This window comes from Cetorhinus maximus, chromosome 30 (assembly GCF_964194155.1).
Source record: "Cetorhinus maximus chromosome 30, sCetMax3.hap1.1, whole genome shotgun sequence".
In the NCBI taxonomy this organism is placed as follows: domain Eukaryota; kingdom Metazoa; phylum Chordata; class Chondrichthyes; order Lamniformes; family Cetorhinidae; genus Cetorhinus; species Cetorhinus maximus.
The window spans coordinates 16,546,413-16,562,093 of record NC_135908.1 but is presented as its reverse complement, the minus strand read 5'-3'; the positions used below and the strand labels follow the sequence as shown (position 1 = coordinate 16,562,093).

At 40.2% G+C, this 15,681-nt stretch overlaps 1 protein-coding gene across 9 annotated transcripts in view; it reads left to right on the top strand.

Moving 5' to 3' along the window:
* Positions 1-15,681, top strand: part of herc1 (HECT and RLD domain containing E3 ubiquitin protein ligase family member 1) — a 228,449-nt gene that overhangs the window by 28,581 nt on the left and 184,187 nt on the right. For all 9 annotated transcript variants that reach the window (XM_078532511.1, XM_078532510.1, XM_078532507.1 and 6 more), the window contains exons 3-7: positions 6,078-7,033; positions 12,163-12,258; positions 12,699-12,893; positions 14,453-14,764; positions 15,017-15,113. In XM_078532511.1, coding sequence (XP_078388637.1) covers positions 6,104-7,033; positions 12,163-12,258; positions 12,699-12,893; positions 14,453-14,764; positions 15,017-15,113 — 1,630 coding nt within the window. In that variant the 5' untranslated portion in view covers positions 6,078-6,103. The remainder of the gene's footprint in view (positions 1-6,077; positions 7,034-12,162; positions 12,259-12,698; positions 12,894-14,452; positions 14,765-15,016; positions 15,114-15,681) is intronic.

Below are 15,681 nucleotides of genomic sequence, written 5' to 3'. Positions count from 1 at the left end.
GGCAGGGAGGTGTGGGGTAGTCAGTGTGAGTGATCGGGGGTCAGTCTGTAGTTACCCAGGAGTTAATATTTCCTGGGTAACTATTTGGGTAAGTCCCATAGAACTGTCTGAAACTCCAACTCTAGCACAGAGTCTGGGACATTTGAGGAGGGTCCCGGGGAGTAGGGAAATTGCCCTTTGGAAGCTAAAGTTTCCGGGCAATTCCTACGTAGGTCATCGTGTTGGAACTTTAGGGTCCCTACGTGCATCTTGATTGCTCCGCTCCGACCTGGAGACCGGAAGATCTGGGCTAATTGGTATAATATTGAATCCAATAGTTTAGCCCAATTAACACTATATGCTGTTTTGAATGGCAAATCCTGCTTGTTTTCAGTCATTTCTAGGCTGGTTTGATATTTACCCTCAAAGCAACTCTGTATCCGAGATCTTTTGTATTATACAATCAACTGCTTTTCAAAACTACAGCTATACCGTTTCAAACTACGTCGTGGGTGTAAGTTCAGCCATTCTATTAATTTATTTTGGAAATTCTCTGAAATCCTTTAACAATATTTTGTATATTTTAATTACAGCCCAAATAATAATGTTTATTTTTAAAACAACTTGCCATTCTTACAAATGAACAAGTATTGTTATATGGTATAAATATGCAAGTTTTCAGTGCAATCATGCACAGCTGGAGAGAGTCTACTTTTAATTTGCTGATTTTAAATTATAGCTAGTATCAATATATTCAATGAAACATGAAAGCTTTGTGTTAAGTCATGTTAGAGAATTCTAGGGATATTTTTTAAAAACCCATGCATACAAAGGCAGTATTTCACATTTATTTCTTTTTACATAGAGGCTGGAAGTTTGCAATCACCTCCAAAAACCCCCCTCAACAAAAACTGTTAATTGTTGCAAATCCTAAAGTTAGGTAGAACTCAGGTGTTGTGGATTTAAAAGACAGCCAAACTACCTCACTTCAGAATATTACAGTGTGCATTCCATCGTATTTCAGTGTTGTTTAGCCTTCATAGTGTCCTTCAACTTACTGTGAGAAACACTGCAGCAGATCTGCTAGTATTGGACAAGGTCAGAGCAGACCTATATTCATTGCACCTCCAAAGTCTCACCCTTGTTGCACTTGAAAATGTGTACATCAAATTTTGCGCTTAATTGGTTGAAATAACATTTAAAAAAAATACTTGAGTCACAACTGAACAAGTATGTAGCACTGCGGCAGGAACAAAACTTTCTAACAATTAATAATAAGCAACTAGTAAAATTGCTGATACTTTTTTAAAAATAGAGCCAGTCAAATTGAATAATTATGGAAAATGCTTTTGACATTCTAAATTGAGAAACTTATTATTCAAAATAAAGTTTCAAAACTAATGAACATTTTTTTTTAAGTCAAAACTTAATTTTTAATGGATTTTGATCTCTTAATTAAATCTTAATTGTGCCCACACCTTTTAGTCGAAGGCCTGAGTCTGTCTGAGAAACCTAGAACATGAGTTCATGCGGCATCTTAGTTATTTCTCATCATTGCAAGAGCACTTTACCACTGCTCCCACTTTTTAATTGGCTGTAAAACTGATCTTTACGAGACATGTCATGGCTTGCTGCCTGTTGGCCTACTCTTGCCCTTTCTCTGAAAAGTACTGGTAGCATATAACCACGGAATCATTATTGGAGATTTTAAAACACTTCAAGTATTAAAAACCTCTCAGCAGTGTAAAACATGAATTTTAGTAGGGTAACCCTTTAATGGCATGTATGTACAAAGGTATTTGCTTATGCAATTTGTGTTCATTGAAGCAACTATGGTTTTACTCAAAACAAAAACAAAAATACCTGGAAAAGCTCAGCAGGTCTGGCAGCATCTGCGGAGAGGAGCACAGTTAACGTTTCGAGTCCGCATGACTCTTCAACAGAACTAAGGAAAAATAGAAAAATGGTGAAATATAAGCTGGTTTAAGGGGGGCGTGGGACAAGAAGAGCTGGATAGAGGGCCAGTGATAGGTGGAGGTAACCAAAAGATGTCACAGACAAAAGGCCAAAGAGGTGTTGAAGGTGGTGATATTATCTAAAGGAATGTGCTAATTAAGGGTAGAAAGCATGAAGAGTCATGCGGACTCGAAACATTAACTGTGCTCCTCTCCGCAGATGCTGCCAGACCTGCTGAGTTTTTCCAGGTATTTTTGTTTTTGTTTTGGATTTCCAGCATCCACAGTTTTTTGCTTTTATCTATGGTTTTACTCTTCTGAAAAATGGTTCCCTCGAAGCACTCTTCTCGTCTTTAAGGAATATTGTTCTGCCTCGCCTCGTTCCCCTCCCGGTGCATGCCTGTTTAGGTTTATGAGACTCATTACCCCTGCATTCTTACTAATCGCTATCACTGCCATCATTCACTAGGCTATTTATTCTAATGGTTTATTGTGACGAAGAGATAATGTGTATAATGTTATTGGAAATTACTTTTTAGAATAGAATTCTAGTGGGGGCCTGTGTCTAGGTATGTGTCTGTGTGTGCCTTAATTGGATTAAAGTCAGCTAGTCTGGGTGCTTTGGTTTATAGTAGTTTTGAGATGTTAATTGGGTGAACAGTAAGGTAAAGTGTTCATTTGCATTTGTTAAATAAACCATTCAAGACTGTGGGTGAAACCTTGCACCTAGCTAGAAGAAGCCAAACTGTGTTTATTTTTTCAGTTTACTAAATTGGTGCTATGAAAGGGGTTTTATTGTTAGAAGAGCTGACGTTCAAAAAACCTAGTAATACAATGGAAAATGTACATTCGGAGGGAAAGCTAGGTTACAAAGAAAGGAGTTTGTGTGTATAAGGTAGAGGCGTTTAAGACCTAACCAGCCTGTACACCTCCAACCAACTTGCAAAGGAACCTCATTTGGAATTCGTAAGGTCAAATGTGCTTTGCCTGGCGTCTGTGTAAAAGTCTATGGGTTACTGTTGCCTTAGTGGAGGTTTACCTGATTAATTGGGGGATTTGTTAAAATTATTATAGTAGTAATTTATAGCCATGTGTATGTGTTTAATTTGTTAAATAATAAATGTTTAATTTGGTTTTATTATAAAAACTGAGACTCGGTCTTATTCCTACTGAATTCAAAGTCTGCATCTCGAAATTACAAATTGCAAAAATGGGTTATGACAGTTGTTTCAAATTTCCCTCTGGGATCTGAACAACTCGGCCTTTACCATCGACTGTGTCATAATATTATGGGGCCACATGGTCATGAATTGTGCTGCTCCCCCGTCTTGCATGCACAGGTCTATTTATCTTTGGTACCTTTGGAAAATAAAACTTTCTTAGTAGATCAACTTGCAAAGAAATTTAAGTGTGTCTGCATACATTTCTCTTGAGTTTGTTACTAAATTTAGTAGAAATTTGAAGCATTCTCACTCCCTTGACCTGAAACCTGACATTTGCAAGTTGTTACAAACCCTCTGATTAACCTCAGCCATTTATAAGTAGCTATAATTAGCTGAATTTGCATAACTTGATCACTTTCGCACAGGCAAGTGTCAGCATCTAAATGTCATGCTTGTACATCCTGAGCAATGCTATAGAATCCGAGAATGGTTAAGCACAGAAGGAGGCCATTCAGTCTGTCGTGGCCATGCCAGCTCTCTACAAGAACAGCTCAGCTGGTCCCATTCCCCTGCCCTTTCCATGTAACCCTGAAAATGTTTTCTCTATAGGTGTTTAGCCAATTCCCTTATGAAAGCTTGATTTTGATCCTGCCTCCACCCACGCTAAGGTAGTGTGTTCTAGATCCTCTTGCTGCATTAAAAAATGCTTTCTTCGTGTCACCGCTGATTCTTTTGCCAATTACCTTAAACCAGTGACCCCCGGTTATTGACCCTTCAGCCAATGAGAATGGTTTCGCCCTACCTCCTCTGTCTAGATCCATCATGATTTTGGATATTTTTTATCAAATCTCCTCTCAGCCTCCTCTAAGGGAAACAGTCCCAGCTCTTCCGATCTATCTACGTAACTGAAGCCCCTCACCCCTGAATTGTTCTTGTAAACCTTTTTCTGCACTCTCAAAAGCCTTCATATCCTTTCTAAAATGTGTGCCTAGAATTAGATGCAGTACTCCAGTTGAGGCCAATCCAGAGTTTTATAGAGCTTTATTACAATTTTCTTGCTTTTGTACTGTATGTCTCTTTTTTATAAAGTTCAGGATTCCATATACCTTTTTAACCACTTCCTCAATCTCTCCTGCTGCGTTCAACGATTTGTACACGTATACCCCCAGGTCCCTCTGCTGCTTCATCCCCTTTAGAATTGCACCCTTGTTTTATGTTGCCTCTCCTCATTCTTCCCACCAAAACGTACTTCACACTTCCCTGCATATTGAATTTTATCTGCCACAACTTGTTTATTAAATGTGCCATAGAAGATTTGCAGAATTTTTCTCCCCATTAACTTCCCATTCTTGTTACTTCAAATTCATGACGGGTTGGTGGGTAGAGAATAAAAGAAATTACTGACTACTAAATTCAATGATGGAGAATGTTCACCTCTTGACCATGAAATGCAAATTTTCTTACTACTTATAATGACTATCCTGAAGGATATTGGCTCCCATTGTCATTTACTATCCATTCTGGTGAGTCAGGTATGGATGTTTGCCCTTTGGGTTTACAGTGACATGGTTGAGGTTGATAGCTTGCTCCATGGAGGATTAGAAGTTCCTTCACTGTCACTGGGTCAAAATCCTGAAACTCCCTTCCTAACAGCACTGTAGGTGTACCTACACCACATGGACTGCAGTGATTCAAGAAGGCAGCTCACCACCACCTTCTCGAGGGCAATTAGGGATGGGCAATAAATGCTGGCCCAGCCAGCGACGCCCACAGCCCATAAATGAATAAAAGAAGCACACCATTATGGGCACAACATGATTCTATTTGTACGACCCACGCAGGCATGTAATTTGTCTATAATGGCTAGGAGCTACTTTCTATTTCTAAAGTTATACAATTATATGAGCTGCTCAAAGTTTTGCATCAGCTCAGTTCATGACCTATTGCTATTTTGATGCATTTTGGTAGGAAGAACATGGACAGACAATATAAAATAAGGAGTGAAATTTTGAAGGGGAATTTTGCAGGCACAGAAAGCCTTGGGTGTATATGCCCATAGATCATTGAAGGTGGCAGGACAGTTAGAGAGAGCAGTTAATAAAACATAAAGCATCCTGGGCTTTAATAGGGGCTTAGAGTACAAGAGCAGGAAGGTTATGCTGAATTTATATAAGACACTCATTTGACCTCAGCTGGAATGTTGTGTACGGTTCTGGGCACCATATTGTAGGAAGGATGTGAACACATTGGAGAGAGTGCAGAAAAGGTTTACATGAATGGTTTTAGAGTTGAGAAACTTCAGCTATGAGGATAGATTGGAGAGGTTGGGACTATTCTCCTTGGAGAGAAGGCGGCTGAGAGGAGATTTGGTAGAGATGTTCAAAACCATGAGGGGGCTGGACAGAGTAGATAGGAAGAAACTGTTCCCACTTGTAAAAGATCAAGAACGAGAGGGCACAGATTTAGTGATTTTCAAAAGAAGCAAGTGTGATGTGAGAAAAAGCTTTTTCACACAACGAGTGGTTCGGGCCTAGAATGCACTGCTTGGAAGTGTGGTGGAGGCAGGTTCAATCGAGGCATTCAAGAAAACATTGTTTCTATTCAAATAATCATCTAATGTGCAAGGGTATGGGGAAAAGGCAGGACATGGGACCAGGTCATAATGTTCATTTGGAGAGCCGGTGAAGTCATGATGGGCCGAATAGCCTCCTTCTATGCTGCTAAGATTCTGTGATTCCACTCTGAGTTTTAAAAATATTGGAGCATGTTTCTCTGTCCACATGTCTGTGTTCAATTGTTGTTTTGTATTTCTTTCACAAGCTACCTTGTTGACAGAGCATACTTGGTGTATTTTTTGGTTTCTACTAACTGTACAGAAAGGGCTAAGGACCTTCAAGAATTTCAATGTGCAAGAGAAGTTTAATTGTGATCTACCAAGCACTTATTTCACACTTTAATGATTTTTCTTTTTATGTTTTAGGACTAATGGCAACAAAGTGACCAATTATGGCTCTAATGATTCCACCAGTGAAGCTAAAATGGTTAGAGCATCTCAATAGCTCTTGGATTACAGAGGACAGCGAATCCATTGCCACAAGAGAAGGTGTTTCTATTTTGTACAGCAAGCTAGTTAGCAGTAAAGAGGTGGTACCACTACCACAGCAGGTGCTCTGCCTTAAGGGACCCCAGTTACCAGATTTTGAACGTGAGTCCCTCTCCAGCGATGAACAAGAACACTATCTGGATGCTCTCCTTAGTAGCCAGCTGGCTCTGGCGAAGATGGTTTGCTCCGATTCCCCATTTGCAGCATCCCTTCGGAAGCGCTTGTTGGTGTTACAGCGTGTTTTTTATGCTCTTTCCAACAAATACCATGATAAAGGTAAAGTCAAACAGCAGCAGCATTCACCTGAAAGCAGTTCTGGAGCAACAGACATCCATTCTGTCAGTGAACGTCCAAGATCTAGTACAGATGCTCTAATAGAGATGGGAGTTCGGACTGGATTAAGTTTATTGTTTGCATTATTACGACAGAGCTGGCTGGTGCCTTCCACAGTACCAGGATTGAACCTCTGTAATGATGTTATCCATACAGCAATAGATGTGATAAGCTCATTGCCACCATTATCTTTAGCAAATGAAAGTAAAATTCCAGCAATGGGACTGGACTGCTTGTCCCAAGTGACGACATTCCTGAAAGGAGTCACGATGCCAAACTCGGGAGCAGACATTTTGGGACGGAGATTAGCTTCAGAGTTACTGCTTGGACTTGCAGCCCAGCGTGGTTCGCTACGGTACCTTCTGGAATGGATAGAAATGGCTTTGGCTGCATCGGCTGTAGTTAGCACCATGGAAAAAACGAAACTGTCCATGAGCCGAGAAGGAATGATCAGTCACGACTGTTTCATGAACATTCTTATACAAATGAGACGTTCTTTGGTATGTATCTGGAATCTGGTTTATATCAGATAAGCCAATCTATTTGCCTCCTCTAAACTTAAAATTTATAAATTATCAAATGATTTTGATTCTTAAACTTGAAACCCATTTTGCATGAAGAAATTGTGTATAAAATGTATTTTTGCTTGACTTGGAGGAATACATTTCTTTTGAATATTGTGCTTCCTGTAAGATCAAATTTGCTGTCCAATTAATAAGCTTGTCACAATGAATATACAATAATGCTGTTGAGCCACTTGCATTAAGATTCAAACCAAGCGCTTTAACCTTGTAGGTTTTAAATAGGTTATAAATCCAGCTGTGGAGTGCATAATATTGTATGGTAATGGAGTAGATGATCCAAACAAAAACTCGTTTCGGATAAGGTGGCCATCATCATGAAGCAACAAGGACCTTATTTCGGTGCAGGGACACTTGGTCGATATCAGGAAGGTACATCAGGTATAGGAGGAAGTCAGAGATGGTCGCTGTGATGTACCTTATTTGTCAGATGTGATAGAAAGTACTGTGGCAGGATGTTTCAGTGAACAAAACAGCTTTGATATAGAAAACGTTGTTACAGACCAGTCATCCTAACATCAATAATGCACAAGTTGCGAAAGGTGATGCATGATAAAATTAAGAAGTTAATTAAGAACAGCTAGCATGGATTTGTAAAAGCTGAGACGTGCCTGGCATTTAATGGACTGCTGTGAGAAAATAGTGTGCTAAAGAAGAATTTGCTTGCTGTGTATGTGAATTCTCAAAATGAAGTGCTACATACGAAGCTTGTCAAGAACATTAAGGCATTTTGTGTTAAAAGATAGTTCATTAACTAATCAAGAGAGTTATGGTTCATGGACGATTTTTGGAATGGAGGAATGTAAAGAGTGGCATCCGTACAGAACAGAAGTTCTGTTCCAGCTGTCAAGTCTGTAGCAGCTCTTTGAAGGTGCAATCTAATTGGTCCTACTCCCTGCTCTTTCCCCATAATCCTGCAATTTTCTTAATTATGATAAGGTTATCAAAGGTTACGAAACACAAGAGCTCATGGAGCAGGTAGTAGCATTAGCATGGATAGAAGATTGGTTAGCTAACAGGAAGCAGAAAATAGGGATAAATGGGTCTAGTACAGAGGGACCTGGATGCACTTGGTATATGAATCACAAAAAGTTAGTATGCAGGTACAGCAAGTGATCAGGAAAGTAAATTGAATGTTGGTGGTTATCGCGAGGGGAATTGGGTATAAAAATAGGGAAATGTTGCTACAGTATGCAGAGGAGGTTTACCAGAATGGTTCTATGGATAAGGGATTTTAGCCACATGGTTAGCTTGGAGAAGCAGGGATTGTTCTCAATGGATCAAAGAAGATTGAGGGGCGATTTGATAGAGGTATATAAGATCATGATGAGCTTAGATAAGGTAGACAAGAAAAGCTGTTTTCTTTAACTGATGGTACAAGGACTGGGGAACAGATATAAGGTTTTGGGGAAGAGATACAGGATGATGTGAGGCAGAAATGTTTTATTCAGCAAGTGGTAATGACTTGCTGCCTGTGAGGGTGGTGGAAGCAGTGATGATCAATGATTTCAAAAGGAAACTAGATGGACTCTTAAGGGAAAAAACTTGCAGGGCTACAGGGTTAGCGTAGGGGGAAATGGGACTTACTGGATTGCTCTTCAGAGAGCTGATGTGGGGTCGGTGGTCTGTGCTGTAATGACTCTGCACTTAATGACAGACTACAACTGGGTATGCTAGATGAAGTGAATGTAAATTATTTCTAGGATTGATTGTGCACTTCAAGGTTATGCTTAAAACTCCCTGTTCTCTTATCTGTGTCCTTCTAAGGTACTGGAATTGTGTAGAGGAGTCATCGGCCATGGTTGCAGCAAATAATTAGGTCGCCCAGGAGATGCCATTCAACCTTTCACCCTCCCAATAAATAAGAAACGTGATTAAGAATGAAAATTTTGAGGGCTTCCTGAGAAATAACCATTCATCTGCACAACTTTGGGGAGGATGGTTGCATGATCAATGGATCAGATCCAAGCTCTGCAGTCCTGCCACATCCAGTTGTGAATGGTGGTGGACAATTAACTTACTGGAGGAGGAGACTTGACAAATATCCCCATCCTCAATGATGGGGGAGCCCAGCATATCAATGCAAAAGTCGAGGCTGAAGCATTTACTACAATCTTCAGCCAGAAGTGCGGAGTTGATGATCCACCTCACCTGCCTCCTGAGGTACCCAGTATCTCAGATGCCAGTCTTCAGCCAATTCTATTCACTCGTGATATCAAAAAATGGCTGAAGATGCTAGATACTGTAAAGGCTAGATTCTCTCCACTTCCTAGGTGGCTTCTTGGTGACTTTAATCAGCAACTGCATCAATGCCTTGTAAGATGCACAGCCCTTAGCCGCAGCTGCCACCTCAGCATTCCGCTCAACTTCGGCCAACTCAAATCAACATTCCGGCAATAGTACTGAAAACTTGTGCTGCAGAACTTGTCACGCCCCTAGCCAAGCTGTTCCAGTACAGCTACAATACTGGCATCTACCCAGTAATATGTAAGATTGCCCACATATGTCCTGTACACACACAGCAGGACAAATTCAACCTGGCCACTTACCACCCCATCAGTCTACTCTCGATCATCAGTAAAGTTATGGAAGGGGCCAAAAAACAATTGCTATCAAGTGGCACTTGCTTAGCAATAACCTGCTCACTGATGCTTAGTTTTGGTTCCAACAGGGCCACTCGGCTCCTGACCTCATTACAGCCTTGGTTCAAACATGGACAAAAGAACTGAACTCCTCAGGTGAGGTGAGAGTAACTGCCCTTGACATCAAGGTAGCATTTGACTGTGTGTGGCATCAGGAGCACTAACAAAACTAGAATCAATGGGAATCAGGAGGAAAACTCTCCACTGGTTGGAGTCATACTAAGTACAAAGGAAGGTTGTGGTTGTTGGAGGTCAGTCATATCAGCTCCAGGACATCACTGCAAGAATTCCTCGGGGTTGTATCCTTGGCCCAACTATCTTTAGCTGCATCATCCAATGACTTTCCTTCCATCATAAGGTCATAAGTGTGGGGATGTTTGCAATGTTCAGTACCATTCACGGCGACTCAGACACTGAAGCAGTCCATGTCCAAATGTAGCAAGACCTGGACAATATATCCAGGCTTGGGCTGACGGTGGCATGAATGTTACTTGCCACTTAAGTGCCAGGCAATGACCATCTCCAATCTAACCATTGCCCCTTGACATTCAATGGCATTACCATCATTGAATCCCACACTATCAACATCCTTGGGGGTTACCATTGACCAGAAACTGAACTGGACTAGCCATATAAATACTGTGGCTACAAGAGCAGGTCAGAGGCTAGGAATCCTGCGGCAAGTAATTCGCCTCCTGATTCTCTAAAGCCTGTCCAGCACCTACAGGGCACAAGCCAGGAGTGTGATGGAATACTCTCCACTTGCCTGGATGACTACAACTCCAACAATACTCAACAAGTTGACATCATCCAGGACAAAGCAGCCTGCTTGATAGGCACTCCTTCCACAAACATTCACTCCCTCCCTCCACCACCAATGCACAGTGGTATTGTGTACCATCTACAATGTGCACTGCAGGAACTCACCAAGACTCCTTAGCATCTTCCAATCCCACAACCACTATATCTACAAGAACAAGGGCAGCAGGCAAATGGGAACACCACCACTTGGTAGTTCCCTTCCAAGCCACTCACCATCCTGACTTGGAACTATATCGCTATTCTGTCGCTGGGTCAAAATCCTGGAACTCCCTCCCTAACAGCACTGTGGGTGTACCTACACCACATGGACTGTAGCGGTTCAAGTAGGCAGCTCACCACCACCTTCTCAAGAGCAATTAGGGATGGGCAATAAATGCTGGCCTGGCCAGTGACACCCACATCCCATGAATGATAATAAAAGCCCACTTTCATACAGTAATGAGTGTTTCCTGTTAAAGTACTTGTAAAGGTGCATAAATGATTATATATGTGCAGTTCATCATTTTCTGTACTCTGGGGAGGGCATGCTTGTGGAAAATATGCATCTGTTTTGATCTGCAACTCCATGGTTAAGTAAAGGCAGGTGTTTGAAGCAAATTAGGAACCTTTTTTTTTAAATGCAGTTGTTCATGGCATTCAAGCTGACCTGAGAGAGAGAGTTCCTGTGTATATCTGTAGAGATGCTCTGGTACAAAGATTGATTACCATTGAGAGTTGGATGGTGGATTGTACCTGTTAGTGCAGTTTAATTGGCAGTAATCAGTGAGTCTCCGTCATAATCCAAGCACTGCTCTTTCCTGATGCTTGGGTAGCCTCCTCCACTGTGGTACTTGTTAGGTGCATGAGGACTCTTCCCATGTCCTCTAATCAATCCTGCTTTCTCCAAGATGTTTGTACAACATTTTCCTGTGCCTACAATAACTTTCAGAGTGTTATTCTGTGTGTTTGTCTGGTTCTTTGATCAAATTCTCTTGGTTATCTCCACTACTCTGGCACCAGCTTTTTTTGTGACCTTTTTATAGGTGAAATGTATGTTGGCAATCTAAAGTTGAGCGGTTTTACCTTGTCTGTTTTCTTTTAATGACACAAACTGATGAAGTGCAACTTGCCTGTAGACTGTCCTGTTATGTTACTCTGGCTCACGTAGGGGAGGGGGGAATTTTTCTTAAAACTGTTTAAAAGCATCTGATCCACTGTGTTCTTTTACCTTTTTGCTTGCACTCTGCACCCTGTCATCATGTTTTATAATATGGGATTCTCATTCTAAATTCCTCTCTCTGGCTTCTTTGCTGTTCACCTTGAAGTACCTGTACATGTTCTTTACCCCCTCCCCAAACCCAGCCCATCACCCCTTCGCCTGAAGTCACCTCTTTTGCTCTTAGTCGCATTGTTTATGCTGCTCTCCTCCCTTTAAAAAGTCTATGGATGTTCCTTTCCATGAATGGCACTTTTTTTTATGCTGCTGTTTCACTTGTCTGAGTGCATTGATCTCTTATGGCCACTTCTAATTTGCTGTTCAGGCACTAACTATGTTAACTTTCATTTGACATTTTTTATTAATTGTGCAAACTTTGATTTTCACAGGGTTCATCAGCTGATAGGAGTCAGTGGCGAGAACCCACTAGGACACCTGATGGCCTGTGCTCATTGTATGAGGCAGCTCTGTGCCTCTTTGAAGAGGTGTGTAAGATACCTCTGCTACGCAATACATTGATTTTGATTTTTCTTAGATTCTTTTTTGAAAATAACTCTATTGAAGGATTTTAATGCTTAATTGATGTTTAATGCTCATTGACTAGAAAGAAACTTGCATTTTTATAAAGCACTTTCCCACGTCATCAAGGCACTGTACATCCATTGAATTACTTTTGAAGGATAGACTCTGTTATACAGGCATACTAGTTTGGAAATAAGATATAAGTAGTTTTTCTTTAATGGAATATAGGTGTCACTGGCAAGGTCAGGATTTGTTGCCCATCCTTAATTGCCCAAGACAGTTAAAGGGGTAAGAGTCATGAGTGTTTTTAATATCGGGGTTGGCCTTGTGTTTGTATGCTGTTGGTAATTTGGAGCTATCAAGCTTGAAATTGATGACTTTCTTTGGTTTTTTTGGTTCATAGGTTTGTCGAATGGCTTCAGACTACTCAAGGACGTGTGCAAGCCCTGACAGTTTACAGAGTGGTGATGCTCCTGTGGTGTCAGAGACATGTGAAGTGTATGTTTGGGGTAGCAACAGCAGTCATCAGCTGGTTGAGGGAACACAGGAAAAAATTCTGCAGCCAAAATTAGCTTCAAGTTTTGCTGATGCTCAGACTGTAAGTAGGATATTTATATATTTTCCACTCTGCTTTCCTAACTTACAAATATTTTTATAATGGGTATTCTTTGTAAAACTGTGATGGAACTGTAGCAGCTGGCAATAGATATAGCTACTGTTTCTTCTACGGGGATTAGTGAACTTTAACCACATTGCAAACGTTTTAGTGTTTAGGATATTGTCTCAGGCAGGGGGGAGTGGGTGGGAGTGGAAACCATTATGAACAAATATGTAGGAATATTTCACAAACCAATGATATTTTGTAAGTTTGATTTTAATTTTTAATTCTGATTGTTTTGTGACAACACATCCAGGGAAAGATTCATCATCCCCTTTTGAAATGTAACCTGAATGTCTGTCAATGTTAACTTAATAAATCGAACTATGGTGATTATGATGCGTTATGGATGCATGTGTTCAGAAAAGACCGGTGTATTGAATATGGTGCTTATTGCATATAAAATGTTCCTTGTTGCAGATCACTCACCATTTACATGGAAATTCAGTTGTCCTAGTGAAGTGTTTTTTCATGTTTACTAATTTGTGTATTTGTCCTTCGTAGCAATGTTTTGGTAAAATATTTAGTAGTGTTGCTGAGAGGACGCATAGAATGCTAAGAGCTGTTTTTTGAAGTAGCAGCGTACATGAGAGTAATGAGAAGGACAACAAAATAAACTGCTGACTCAAGATGGTCAGCTTGGAAGAGAGATATTCAGACAGATGGAAAGTATCTGAAAGGAATTGTAATGTAATTCATTTTGGATTGTCGATTTAAGTTGACACATGAGGGACAATAGAAATGAGAAATAAAAGCACAAAAAAATTGAGGTAATCGGTGATCTTAAAATATATGGAATGGAATACAAAGACTGATCTGAGTTGTCTTTGTTGCGGAGTGTAATGGTAGATGAGGCCCAGCAAGGGAGCTGCTATTTAAGTGGATTTGCAGAAATCCTATTTAAGTGGCGGCTCAACAAATCCATTTAATAGTAGAAGAGAGACATTCTGATATCATGCTGACTAATAAAGCATTCACAGGAAATTATTAAAATCCATAACATTTGGCTTTGTGGTTAACACTCGTATTATTAATACTCGCAATAACAAGCCAAGGGATAAAACAACACCTCAGATGTGCAGGAGCTTAGAACAGGATTGAAAAAGACTTGCATTTATTTAGCATTTTTGATGACCTCAGGTCTTCCCAAACTGCATTTAAGTGAGGAGTAGAAACAGGCAGTTCATTATTTGAACCTCGTCCTTTCCAGTCCCCTGAAGAGTACAGTATTTTCTGTGTTAAGTTTGCCATAGAATTAGGTGTTTGTCTTTGTCACAGATGTTAGCAGAAGAGTAATTTGGTGCCTGATAATTATGATTGGTTAACTTTTACTCTGGAGAAATAACATGTTTGTGACTTGATTGCTTACTATTTGGGAAGCTCAGTTTTATTTGATAGAACCATTGAATGCAATCGTTTAAGTGTTGTATCTTTAAATCCAATGCCTGTGTTGTGATTGTTGCCGTGTTTCATGGATTTTTGTTTTCTTTCCCACTTAGATTGAAGCTGGACAGTATTGCACATTTGTCATTTCATCTGATGGATCAGTAAGAGCCTGTGGCAAGGGCAGTTATGGAAGGCTTGGTCTAGGTGATTCAAATAACCAATCCACCTTGAAAAAGTTAACTTTTGAGCCACATCGTGCTATCAAAAAAATCTCTTCCTCAAAAGGATCTGATGGACATACTCTAGCATTTACGACAGAGGGAGAAGTTTTCAGCTGGGGTGATGGTGACTATGGAAAACTTGGGCATGGAAATAGTTCAACACAGAAATATCCCAAACTTATTCAGGGACCTTTGCAGGGGAAAGTAAGTGGTCAGTGCTTAAATTCTAAGAATTATAATTTTGTTTAGCTCTTGATTGGTAAACTCTCGTCCTTTTTATTGTTTTATATTTCTGAAGTGAAGAACTTGATTCAGCACAACCTTTTTATCCTCAACCTCTTTTGTAGTGGTGAAAATTGGAAGAGCTGTAATAAATAATAATTATAAATCAAAATGAAATACTTGTGCTCTGTGGTTGCTCGTAATGACATGAGTTTCTACCTGTCCTTTTTAAAGGCCGTTGTATGTGTCTCTGCTGGCTATAGACACAGTGCAGCCGTTACAGAAGATGGTGAATTGTACACCTGGGGTGAAGGAGACTTTGGGAGGTTAGGTAAGATAAATTTTTGAACTTGCTTGGCAATGTATACCTAATGCTGGGTTGTATACTAAGATTGGACAAAACTGTGTGACAAAACTGTCTCCAGCTGAACAAAAAAATCTGTCTGTTTTTACATAGTGAAGGAGTGAGCATAAGAATTAATCAACTGAGCAAATAAGCCTAACTGAGGTAGAAAAAAACCGTGCTGATGTAGTTTGAATGTTTTAAATTGCTTGTACCTAAATCGTCCTCCAATGTTCCAATGGAAGGAAGGGTGTCCTGGTACATAATCACAAAAAAGTTAGTGTGTAGATACAGTAAGTGGTTAGGAAGGCAAATGGAATGTTGTTGGTTAATACAAGGGGAATGGAATATAAAAGTGTGGATAGTTTGCTACGGTTGTACACATTGGTGAGACCACATCTGGACTACTGTTTACAGTTTTGCTCTGCTTATTTAAGGAAGGATATAATTGCATTAGAAGCAGTTCAGAAAAGGTTCACTTAACTTTCCTCATCCCAGGAACCAGTCATCTTATGAGGAAAATTTGGATGGGTCGGACTGATATCTATTGTAGTTT